The sequence below is a fragment of the Adelges cooleyi genome, unplaced genomic scaffold, assembly GCF_023614345.1.
Source record: "Adelges cooleyi isolate 19-005CV unplaced genomic scaffold, UGA_ACOO_1.1 ACOO_flye_CR_arks_rails_tigmint_CR_PRNA_376, whole genome shotgun sequence".
Classification (NCBI taxonomy): domain Eukaryota; kingdom Metazoa; phylum Arthropoda; class Insecta; order Hemiptera; family Adelgidae; genus Adelges; species Adelges cooleyi.
In genome coordinates, this window is record NW_026096053.1 from 4,524,088 (window position 1) to 4,536,680 (window position 12,593).

Here is a 12,593-nt window from a genome sequence, read left to right on the forward strand (position 1 = left end):
TATTTGAGGTACTCTTTTTATAAATTAATTATTTTTTATAGATGAAGTACCTTCAACATATGTAATAGGTACAGTAAAAACTAAAATTCAAAATGCAGGAAATTTTCCACAAAATGGAGTTTTAAAAACTTAAATACCTACCTAATTGATTGTTTACGGAATATTTAGAAAAAAATAATACAATTACATTTAATTTGACTAAAAACTGAGACATATTTAATGATGATATGTATAATACACTATACAGGATACTTTTCTGGTTTATTTAAAAAATTAGAAATTCAGATTTATTTTCAACTTAACTACGCTGTTTTTTTTATTTTCTGAACAGGTATTTTTTTGGTTTTTATGTTATTTATTAAAGTTTAATTTTGATAAATGTTATTTATTTATAGTAATTATAACACGCTTTTGACAAATTTTCCCAAAAAAATATCGATTTCCTGAATTTAATTAATTTTTTTTTAAATTTATTCATTCTAATACTTTTTCAAACATTTTCTCGGAAAACTTATGTTTTAGAAATGTACAACTCTAGTCAAAGATTTAACTTCTAACTTGACAATATTAAATGGCCCTTTTGTAATTTTTTTTTTAATATTTGTATAGGTAACAATAATTATTATACAAATGACAACATAATAAATAACCATTTTAACACAACACATAACACTATAAATAAACTGGAATAAATATGTTATTGTAATAATTGATTGAGTTGAATATTTATAAGATGGAAAATCATACAGTCAGTTACTTTTTTTGGTAGACTCATTTTAGTATAAAATAATTATTTAAGAATGAAAAATTCAGTTATCTATTTTATTATTTATCATTGGCTAAACAAGTAATTTTGTTTAATTAAAATAAGCCAATCAAGGGGTGATATATCTCCTCTAGGCTCACCATTGCGATGTAGGGTAGTGAGATAATTTCAAAAAAAACTGGGCAATAATATATAGTTACAATTTGACTTATTCAAATAACTAAAAGTTTTTATATTATGATTAAAATTTGTATTCAATTTTGAAAAAATTCAAAATTGGAAGTTATTTTTTACAAGAAAAATTGTATTTACCCCATTTAATTGGCTTACAATTAATTAGTTACCTGAATTTATGCCTAATTGAAGAACCGCGAAAACCGTGGTTTCCATGGTGTTAATAAACAAAATGTGTATAATAAAATAATTAGTTATATTGTACTAAAACTAGTATACCTATTTATTATTAAGTACTGGAATTTCGATGATACTATACGGTTTATTGAACCATCCGTTCATAATTAAGTGTATTGCCCGGAAAGCACGTTACCTTGGATACACCGACAAAAGCTCTAAACACGCGACCACTGCGTGATGTAGGAATGTTGGTTTTCTTACTTACATTTTCACATTCTTGTGCATATGATGTTTGTTTTGCCTGTGTTAACAGCATATAGTACGTTTACTGTATAATAATACCAACTATGTCCAAAAAGTCATTTAATCTGTGCATAGTTTTGCATTTTGTCAATGTAAGTACCTATGTGTTTTATTATTCTAAACAAATAATATACTTCATATTATGAATCTCACACCACGGTGCATCTGGTAAATGTCTCGATTTCGGCCTGTCTGAAAGGTTAATTGTCCAGGAGTGTGGATTTGTCCCAAAGGAATGGTTTACTTGGATATTTGGATTTTCGGCCAAAACAGTAACACGACCTGCGTCGAGCCCAAGTTCCCGTTGAATTTCAACGAGACGTTCAACTTTCACAAAGTACATTATTTCTAGTACAACTAAACGACCGCGTACTTGTAACATGATTAATTGTTTTTTGTAACTCTGTTTCTGTGGCGTTCGATTGCCATTAGAACCTACCGGACGTTTCTAATTTGTACGAAATTCAAAACAAATTGAGTGAAAAATACATGCGAATCGCACTAGTCCAAGTATGTAAGGAAAAATGCATTACTTTAGCGACATTCAACTCGAGCGTCGACTGTGTTCTGTATCCTACACCTAACAGTCGGTTGGGCAGTGACGGAGAAACCGAAATACTTATGAAAAACGAACCAATATTTCCGGTAAGAGATGAATTAAAAAATGTTAAGTATATTCTTAGTTGGACTCATCAAGAGCTATCATAAACTTTAACGCTTGGATAACGTGCACTAATGTTTTTGTCGTAGCCTTATTAAACGAAAATTAATCAAATTTTGTGTCACATGAGATTTTCTCAGTTGGCAAAACAATTTACTAAAAATATTTTCTATTCATTTTATTTACCTAGAGTTGCGTTGCCTTACAAATATCGGTCACAAAATAGGGTTTAAATATTACAATTGTTTTGCTAATTGAGAGTTATCCCGTGGCTGGAACCCTTGATAGCCAATAATTATTGTATGGATTTTATAGGGGACAATCGCTCCAAAAATTGTTTTGATCACTCGGACCAGCATTACTGAAGAGATACATCCTGTAATAAGCGACAGCTCTTCAGAAGTAGAACACCGGCCAAACAGGATGAGAAAAGTCCATCATGGTAAAATGACGAATTCGCAATATTCTCATAGAAGGGACCACGAGTACATATCACTTAGTTTAAATAATTTGTATCTGCTAAGGTTATTTCGCCTTACATTTTTTTGTCATACTTCCATTTCTGGGTTTTTAGATTTACCGCGAACGATTGCAACAAAACGACAGATTCGGAAACAGCAAGTCAGATATATTGTCAAAGAAATAAAAAAGTAAATAACAATGATTCGCATAATTTCTTACTAGAAAAAAGTTTTAGTAACATTATTATAAATGCTGATGGATGGATGCTATCAAACGCATCCAACTGTCAATTTTTTTACCTTCTTCTACTTTTCTTTTAATATAAAACTAAACTTCCTGTTTATATGATTTATTTTTATCTTATGATCCTAGTCACTCTAAACATTCACTTTAAATCATAATTTCACATCTCAACGCCTAGTATTTACCGCTTTCTCAAAGCCATCTGTCAACCTCACCTACACCTACTATACCGTCATGTCTTATCCTCTGGTTTTCACATGCATATCTTTAGCTTCTTTTCTTGGCCTAAGTAGGAGGTACCTACGCATTATTAACTTCCAAGCTTTCTTTCTAGTAATCTTTACCATTGAAAACAAATAGGTATGGTTTGTCTCACAGCACACCTATCTACACGTCTTTATTATATTTTTCAAATATCTATTTTGTTTTCAACTATTTTAAAAATCGTACTTCTGTGACATGCGTTTATTTACCTATTGAGTAAAGATTTTAATAATAAATTACATATTATTAACATTGTTTTGTCTAGGCTAGTAGAAATAACAGACACAATGAATGCAAGTGTATGTTAGAAAAAACGCTTCATTGTAAGTCGAGCATAATATCATTTTTTTTTACTGTATTTTTGTACCGGCTGTATTTGTATGAACAATTTTTTCAGACGATCACTGCAGAAATGCGAAGAGTAAAGGACACGACAATAATCACAAGTAATGATTTTTTAAACTACCATATTTGAATGTTTTTTTTGTGATAGCAGATTATTATTATAGAATTATAATGCCAAATTCGGTTACTAAATAAGTATCCATACTTTTGGACTTGTTTTTCTAGCGACTGGAAAGACCAAACGTCAAATTCCGAGCTTAACTGTAAATCTTTAACCCATAACGAATTTACAATATGCGAAATCACGCCAAAGATGATCGGTAAACAAATTAAAGCCAAACTCAAATTATGTGCAAATCACTGCAAATGTTATAAGACAAAGTTGAACAATTGTACGTATATGTTCCTTGTTTTGTAATGACATTACATTTGTAATAATTTTAGATCGTTAACAAATTGTTTATGTAAAAGGCTGCTGTTTAAACGGAAATAAATGGTCTAGGTAAGTATTTTCTAATGATAATTTTTAAAAAAAATTGTTTCAAAACGACCTGACAACTCGTAGCTTTCCTATCCCAACTTACCCTGATCGAAACTTGTTTTTTAAGCGATGAGGATAGACCGAAATCGGTAGATAACAATCAAAAACGATGTACAGATTATGGGGAAGAACCGCGAAAGATGAACTCAAAGATAAAAGCAAGACTCCATTTGGGTCCAATGTGCTGCAATTGTGGAATGCTTAGTTGTACAACGAGGCCTGGCTGTTAAATCTTAATTTTTCAAATTAGGATATTTACTATCTAGTCGATTATTATGAAATAAAATATACTGTACAACCAATACGAATATGTGGTTTTCGTTTATAACATCTTTATTTTCATTGTAAGAAAAGTCGGTAAATATGTTACCGCTGCCTCAAGCAAAACAGGATTATTTTTCTCTATTAATTTTATTTTATAAAATGATTTATGTTATTCTAGTAATATAAAAACATTTTCCTTATTAGATTACACAATATATTAGATTTCTCATTATAAAAAATATTCAGTAGATTATAAGCAACTTAAATAGTTTATGAAAGGTTTTTACATAGTTGCGGTAACATTTTATAAAAAAAGTGTATAATATAGTTGAAACTTACAGCGAATAGTTTTTACCATTTACAATTTGGCAACAGAGTGATTTTAAATTTATTCGACTTTTGTAATATATTTTATAATTTGAATTGTGTAGGAGAAAGACGTGTAGCGAAGTAAACAGACAAGACACAAAGCATACATATTTCAACACGGAATTATTATAGTTTATAAAAAATATTTTGCTATAGTTGAATAGTAGGACGGCATTTGGTAAAGCTTGACAAGTTACTTACATAAATGTTAAATTTCATAGAAATTAATAATAATCCCCACAACCTAAAGGTTAAAAAAAAAAAATGATGTACCTAATTACCATATTAATCAATAGGTAAAAAAATGTATTTTAGGTACTACTTTATTTGGAAAGCTAACACATATTAGTGTACTTAAAAAGTATCAAAACTCTATTATGAAATGACTATTTGACCTAAGCGACAATTATTATACTTTTTAGCGAGACGAAAAAAATTCAACTAACATTGTTGAATTCTATTAATTTGAATAACAAAGTTTTAGTTAACGTTGTATGAAAAATATTTATTATCTACATTTCGTAGTAGTATTAGTAAATAACTCTTATTTTGTTTTTAAATTTAAAGACAGTCTCCTTTTATTAATAAGAAAAATAATGTCTGATTTTTCTTACAACTACTACTTATCAACTTTATATTAAATATTAAAAAAAAAAAATTACAATAGGTTAAATAATATATATAATTTTATACTAACAATGTATTTTTTTATAATAAGAATCAATAAAACTTGACAATTTTACTCAGCACCACCACTCTGAAAAAAAAAGAGCAATATTTAGTTATTACAATAATATAGTCTATATAATCATATATGTATGTTATTATTTAACAAATATTATTAATATTATTAATATATTAACAAATAACTTCTTGCTAATTTAAAATAATGTGGAAATGTAACTGTCACAAATAATAATAAATATACAACTATTAATTGTTTAACTTGCGTTATCATATATACTAATTATTTGTTAGCAATAAGCGACACTAATTTATTGTCATATTTTGTTAAACATTTAAATTATAAAAGTGCAACGGACTTAAAAAAAAAGTAAAATTTCAAACGAAGCAAGACAACTTTTTACATTACTCATTAAATGTCTAAATTTGGTTGTCTAAAAAGGTTAATATTTAATAATGGACAAAAACTATCGGCTTAACTATACATACGTTAATAGCATTGATTTCTACTTCGTCTAACTTCCCTCGTTGGAACCTTGAAGGTAACTGATTAAGTTCTAACGAGTGCACACCATCTGCAGGAGTAGTTTGTGACTGTGATCCAGAGTGATCTGAAACATACAAAATCAAACTATTAATAATTATTTATTATTTTAAACATTTTTTTGTGAATATGTCAAAAAAAAGTTAATTTTAGTATATAAATATGATTTCCTGATTGAAAATATAAAAATGTTACTTGTATTTAATTATTTCAAATTTAATTTGCTTTAATTTAATGTGAATGTATAGGAAAATTCATTGAACGTAACTTATATTTTCTAAGAAAAAAATAGTAATTTTGTAATATTTGGATACTTAATATTATACAATTTTACATTTATATGGGCTAGCTGCACAAAGAAAGGTGCTGTGATTATAAATGCGATTCAAAATACCAATACTTTCTGCTAATGTATCGAAACTAAAATAAAATATAATTAGCGGTTATCATAGTCTCGTACCAATATTTTTTTTATGATTGATATCAAAAATAGATAACACAAAATATTCATGAATATTTGATGTAGATAACTATGACATATAAGATAGTTTAATGGATCCTTTAAATATATATATATATATATAAGTGTAGACGAGAACCGACGTAGTCTGAGCAAGGCTCGGTCACTTCTCATGTTTTTTAATATTATGTTACTGTTATATTATTAATCTACATAGGTGCTGGTCCACACTTTATAAGTAAGTACCTAAGTACATAATATTAGTTGTGAAATATTACGTACTGTTTCCTTGAGTTCCATAACGGAATCGAATTAACGGCTTATGAGGCTTAACAGTCTAAATGAAAAATAAATAAATTATAAGAAAATCAATAAAATGAAAAACCTTCTAAACAATTATTACATTTACCTGGTAGAATCTAATCACAGTTTTCGTATTCATTATAAATTATTTGTGATACCTAGTGTGCAACTGGATCACGTAAACCTGTAAAATAATGTTTTTACGAAAAAATTAAAAATTGTTTAATTGAATTCAAATGGTTATCGTATGTCGATTAAATTTTGGAATTTGTATTTTGCTATCGGTAAACAATTTACTTATATGGCCATCGTATCCAAGTACAGCACAGCTGCTGTGAATTTTAGTTAATTGATAAGTGATAACGCTTATCGGGTTAACGTTTACTGTTTACGTTTTTTATCAACTTGTCCACGTTGAGGTTTATACCACAGATTGGATGATCCTAAAAAAAATATTAAACTTCATGAAATTAAATAAAATCAATACACAAAATTTGTAAAATTAAGTTTTATTTAATATGCGATGTAAACCATGAAGACTAGAAGAAATGAATGGCTTAATTAATGCCATGGTTTGAACCATAATGATTGAATGAACTTAATGGATTTCTAGTCATTATGGTTCAAACTATGATATGAGATTAAACAGTACACACGTCTACACAGTACACACCACACGGTTGAACAGTGAATATGTTATGTATATATTTTTTTCTGTATGTTGTCTACTGACAATAATTACTATTAAACTATCGGTTATCTGATTAATAATTTATCAATCATATCTAACATCTTCCGAGTGCTGTGCGGATGGTGAAGAAGCGGCGTCGGCGGCCTACTAGCTAAATAATTATTTAGTACATTTTTTCATTTATTGGTATGTAATTTAAATGTCCCGTGTCGTTTTGTACGGTGTTTTATAAAAAATCCGGTAATATATAATAACACATTGTCGGTTCACCATTCATATTTGTTGTGAACTTTCTCAAAACACGTTGGTGTTGTTTTATCTAACTGAAACAAGGAGGCTAAAATAAATATAATGAACATTTCTTAGGACACCGACAACTTCTTAATGGTAGATAAAGAAGAAATCGATTTAGAACATTCCACCGCTGTTCAAGTTGTGACAATGCAGCATAGCCAAAAACGTAATTCGTATTTGAAAGGAATCACCTTGATTACGTTGACGTTACAGAATGCTTTGGTTGCGCTCAGTATGCGACACGCGCGTACGCGTCATAAAGAAATGTTCATCTCGTCCACAGCTGTCGTCATGGCAGAAGTTGTTAAACTTAACATCTGCCTAATATTAGTATACAAGACTGAATCAATTTCGTGGAAACATTTTATATCGCTGCTCGACAACACAATCATCAAGCAACCAATGGATACGCTTAAAGTCTGTATTCCATCATTAGTATATTTAATACAGAACAATCTACTGTATGTATCAACATCAAATTTAGATGCAGCTACATATCAGGTAACATACCAATTGAAAATATTGACTACGGCTGTATTTTCGGTAATAATTCTCAATCGTAAACTTATGAGACACCAGTGGATTGCGCTTTTGGTTTTGATTTCTGGAGTAATTCTTGTTCAGTTGAACGATACAAACGAAAAGAAAACTCTAAATGAACAAAATCGATTGTTGGGCATAACTGCAGCACTTATTGCCTGTTGTTTGTCTGGGTTTGCTGGAGTGTTTTTTGAAAAAATATTGAAGGGTGCTGACATTTCAGTATGGATGCGAAATATTCAATTAAGTGTTGTTTCTATACCATTAGGCTTCATTGTTTGTTTTATAAACGATTGGAGCCATATTAATACTAAAGGATTTTTTTTTGATTACGACTGGTATATAGTATATTTGATTTTTTTACAAGCAGCAGGTGGACTGATTGTCGCTATGGTTGTTAAATATGCAGATAATATTTTAAAGGGTTTTGCCACATCATTAGCAATTATTCTTACGACCGTATTCTCTGTATATTTTTTCGAAACCAGTATTAATATATTGTTTGCTTGTGGCGCACTTTTGGTGATGTTATCAATATTTCTCTACAGCTATACTATAGAGAAAAAATCACCTAACACGAATACCATACAGAAGGCGTAATGAATATTTATGAAATTTTTACTATACTACTTATGATTGTGAATTTATATGTAAAACGACATACTTAATAAATATAGAATTATGTAAAATAATATACTTAATAGAAAAAACTGAAATTAAATTTTTATATCTAATGTTTTTGTTTAAATAAATATTGTTTAATTTTAAGCTTTTGTGATGAGAGTCATTATAAAAATAAAATGGATGTTATTCACATCTAACTTCAAGGGAATAAGCAATATTTACTTTTTGTTTAATTAATAATGTTATCAAAATATTATACATGTTTAAAAATTATGTTAACATTTCTAAAGTCTGTGAATTATTGTCTAACCAGTATTAATTTATATACTAATTTAAATGAAATTTTAGAAACAAAATTTGGCAAACCTGTTTAAATTATTCCAAATTGAGAAATATTTTGTAAATATTTCAGATAGTAACAGATAGTTTGACATTAAAAACATACAATAAATTAAATAATTTGTTTTAATTATTTTTAAAAATGCTGCTTGTTTGCTTTAGTAGCGTAAAAACTTTGATGTATAAAATAAATCCATAGTATTATTGTATTATTAATATTATTGTTATTGTAAGTTATTTATTTTTTTGTACACTTGAAAATGACAATATTACATTGTGTATATTCTACTAACAAAAAGTATAAAATCAAAATGTTTTTTATTATACTACTTTTTTTATTTATTAAACTAAATCTATTTCCTAATTTTATGATTTGTCTTAAAATATTAAGTATCAAATTTACAATTACACGTTTATCAATCCCATGTGTTCTTGAATACATCGGTACATCGCAATTAAGCAAGTGTTTCTAATTATAATTGGAGAGTTTGGAATTTATAATAATATTGTAGATTGGTGATATTTTTTTCTATATACATCCGTCCGTCCTCCGAGATAACGTCTTAATCGTGTTTAACGTCCTTATGTCTGTTATAAATTATAATTCGTGTATACTTATTAGCTATTACTTTCCTATTAGTATACCTAATTAATGAAATGACCCATTCTGTTTGATTACTATAATTTGAGCGTATTGATTTTTTTGTGAAATAATTCGGTAATAACGTAGTGTAACTTAAGAATGAAAGAAATTGTTTTTTGAAACAAGGTCGCGGATCAAGGTTGGAGTTCAAGCGAATTTGGTACAATGTATAATCTAATAATAATAACAATAATATTTATACGAGTTGTTTACCAATACAATTATAATATATATGAAATAAATAAAGAGGATTCCTTGTAACATATGTATGAACAGCTTATTGTAGGTATTACTTATTTATGTGATACGGTTATTTGATATTTCAACAGCTGTCTTAAAGGAAAATCCCTCGGGCTTAAAACAAATATATTAAAAAAAATAAAATTATAGCGCAACATTTTTTGCTGTATTGCGATTTATCGCACGATATTATAATGTGATATTTCAAAACCATTCAAGTAATATTATTGCCAAGTTGTCGGTCTCCATTATTAGGTGCAATTTTTCAAATCGTGATAATCGCCTCTATCAGCATTTGTGTGTGATGTTTATATGCCATTTCCTAGTAAAGCGCGTACATAGTTTTTTATCATTATACATATATAATATAACTGCATCGTTTTGCCAGCATGTAATATAGCAATTAAGTCTTATTATGGTTGTTTTTTACTATTAGTACTATAAGTTGCGATAAGGAGATAACGCACACGTACAATACCGTCAATTCAACATAATAATATGTTACTTGCTTTGTTTGTAGACTTGAAACGAGGAAAACGAGAATGTATATATTTTTATGGTAAATGTACAAAGGTAACATATATGGATAATTTTTTTTTTTAATGGTATTCCAATCGTGCATAAATTATATTAATGCCTGAAATCTGGAATGGAAGAGCAGTTTAGGTTTTTTTTTGTTTTTTAAATAATTCATAATTCAATGCATAAATAATATATTATTATATAATCGCCTGTTTAGATAGCTTAACAGACGATTGTTTTGTTGTGAGGTCGTTTTGGATAACACTGTACAACACGACTCGGAAACAAGAAGCAAAATTTATATTTTTTGGAAGAGGAGGGAATTGTTTTACTTAGCTGAAACTGGTCTCATATTTTCACTAGCACATAGTTTTATTATAATAGAATTTCTGTTCTGTAGAAATCTTTCGAGAACATTAGTCTAACGATTCAATTGTTAAGATCAGTTAGTTTATGATACTTAAAAAAGTAAAAAAAAAAACAATCAATCCAAGAATTTCTAGATAAATATTTTATGAGTATTTATACTATTTTTTGTGTCTAAAAAATATATTTTAATTATTATTTAAATGGTTTATAATATTTACAATGCTGATAAAACATTTAAACCACCGTTTTGTATTAAATATTAGTTAGGTATACATTTATATAGATAGATTACATTTAAGACTAAATAATGATTATAACAATTAAAAATTATTTAAAAAACATTTAATTTTCTTTTGCCAATTTAATTATTCTTATGGTTGGCGCGTAAATAGGCAACTATAAATACATGTGTGACGAAATGGTCACGAGCTAATTATGTCGGTGATACAATGAACAGTTTGTGATGATTTTGGCTACATTTCCAAGGTTCTAAAAAAGATATACCGAATATTAATCTAAACCGTATACCAATATTTAATATTATCAACGGTCTAACATTTTAAACGCTTTTAATATGAAGCTGAGAAGGTATTAGTTTCACAATTATGGGTTTTCATTTTTGTGCCTGGACCAACCATAACTTTTTATCCACTGGGCTAATTTCTTCATAGTTCAAAAACAAATGCTTGGAATAATTAGTCATCAACTAGCTACTACTTTTAATCAACTATTCTTGTTTTAATGAAATACCTAGCTAATATCATTATCAGAGAAATGCGTCGTACACTTGTACAACACATTATTGAAATAATACAATTAGATGGTACTTTTTAATCTTTTCAGGATACTTGTAAGCAAAAACAAGTTATTATATATGTGGTCTATAAAGATAAAAAGTGTCTCATAGTCACACCTGTGCATTATAATTGTATTCATTTTAGAATATGTAGGCTGTAGCGATAATACGAATAAATAAAGTATGTCAGCAACTAGTGTTATCATTTGTCAATATTTACAATATTAATATCGTTTTTGGTTAGATAAACATGGGATGGTCCACCGACAACACTAGCAGTCATTTTACGGATATTTCAAATTGCCAACATACAACGGTACTTATTTTGTCTTGCCAACATATCAACGATATAATTGGCAATAATCGAGGTCGTTTAATTAAGGAATCATTATAGTTATTATTTTCTGAGCCTTAGATCCAATATCATGTTTTTTAACGATGTAAAAAAAAACTATTTATAATCATCGATGTAAGGATAAAAAACGACTAACATAAATTTCCTCACGGATAAGGGTAAATTTTAACTTTAAACAGAAAAAAAAAGATTGATAACGTATTAAATTCACAGCAAGACTAAATTAAGGGGACTGAATAGTGTTGAAGTATGATTAGGACAAAACTTACAAAACTATAGCACATTTTTATTTAAAAGAAATGTCATGTTGCACATCGAATTATATGTTTTTGAGATCGCTGAATTTAAACAGACACCATTTCTTCAATTGCAAGTAATTGCAGCTGAATTTTTTCCCGTTTATTTAGACCTTATTGTGTATATTTTGTATGTTGGTTTTGAGAGTTCGCCTGAATTGTAGAGTTAAGAATCATGCAAAAAAAATCTATAGTGAATACTTTTCTTGGGGTTTTACAAACGAAAAAATGTGATGGTAAACTCAATGGAATGTACATAACTTTCTTTAAACTATTTTTTTCATGCCATTAAAAATCAATTAAAAAATGAGTGATAATAAA

At 28.1% G+C, this 12,593-nt stretch overlaps 2 protein-coding genes across 3 annotated transcripts; both read left to right on the forward strand.

Moving 5' to 3' along the window:
* Nucleotides 1-1,354: 1,354 nt before the first annotated feature.
* Nucleotides 1,355-4,232, forward strand: LOC126840840 (uncharacterized). 2 transcript variants are annotated; one of them, XR_007686096.1, is made up of 10 exons: nt 1,355-1,515; nt 1,623-1,760; nt 1,856-2,068; nt 2,400-2,569; nt 2,659-2,734; nt 3,319-3,376; nt 3,451-3,499; nt 3,624-3,790; nt 3,843-3,900; nt 4,007-4,098. XR_007686096.1 is itself a non-coding variant. In XM_050576802.1 (10 exons), exons 1-10 carry the CDS (start codon nt 1,468-1,470, stop codon nt 4,167-4,169), a joined length of 1,113 nt encoding a protein of 370 aa, XP_050432759.1. In that variant the 5' UTR covers nt 1,355-1,467; the 3' UTR covers nt 4,170-4,232. The 2 variants fall into 2 exon arrangements, 1 of the variants encoding a protein (XP_050432759.1); XM_050576802.1 differs by having other exon boundaries at nt 3,870-3,900; nt 4,007-4,232.
* A 2,782-nt stretch (nt 4,233-7,014) lies between these two features.
* On the forward strand, nt 7,015-9,088 carry LOC126840868 (UDP-N-acetylglucosamine transporter). Its single transcript, XM_050576852.1, has one exon. The coding sequence runs from the start codon at nt 7,639-7,641 to the stop codon at nt 8,686-8,688; it is 1,050 nt and encodes a 349-aa protein (XP_050432809.1). The 5' UTR covers nt 7,015-7,638; the 3' UTR covers nt 8,689-9,088.
* Nucleotides 9,089-12,593: the final 3,505 nt, after the last annotated feature.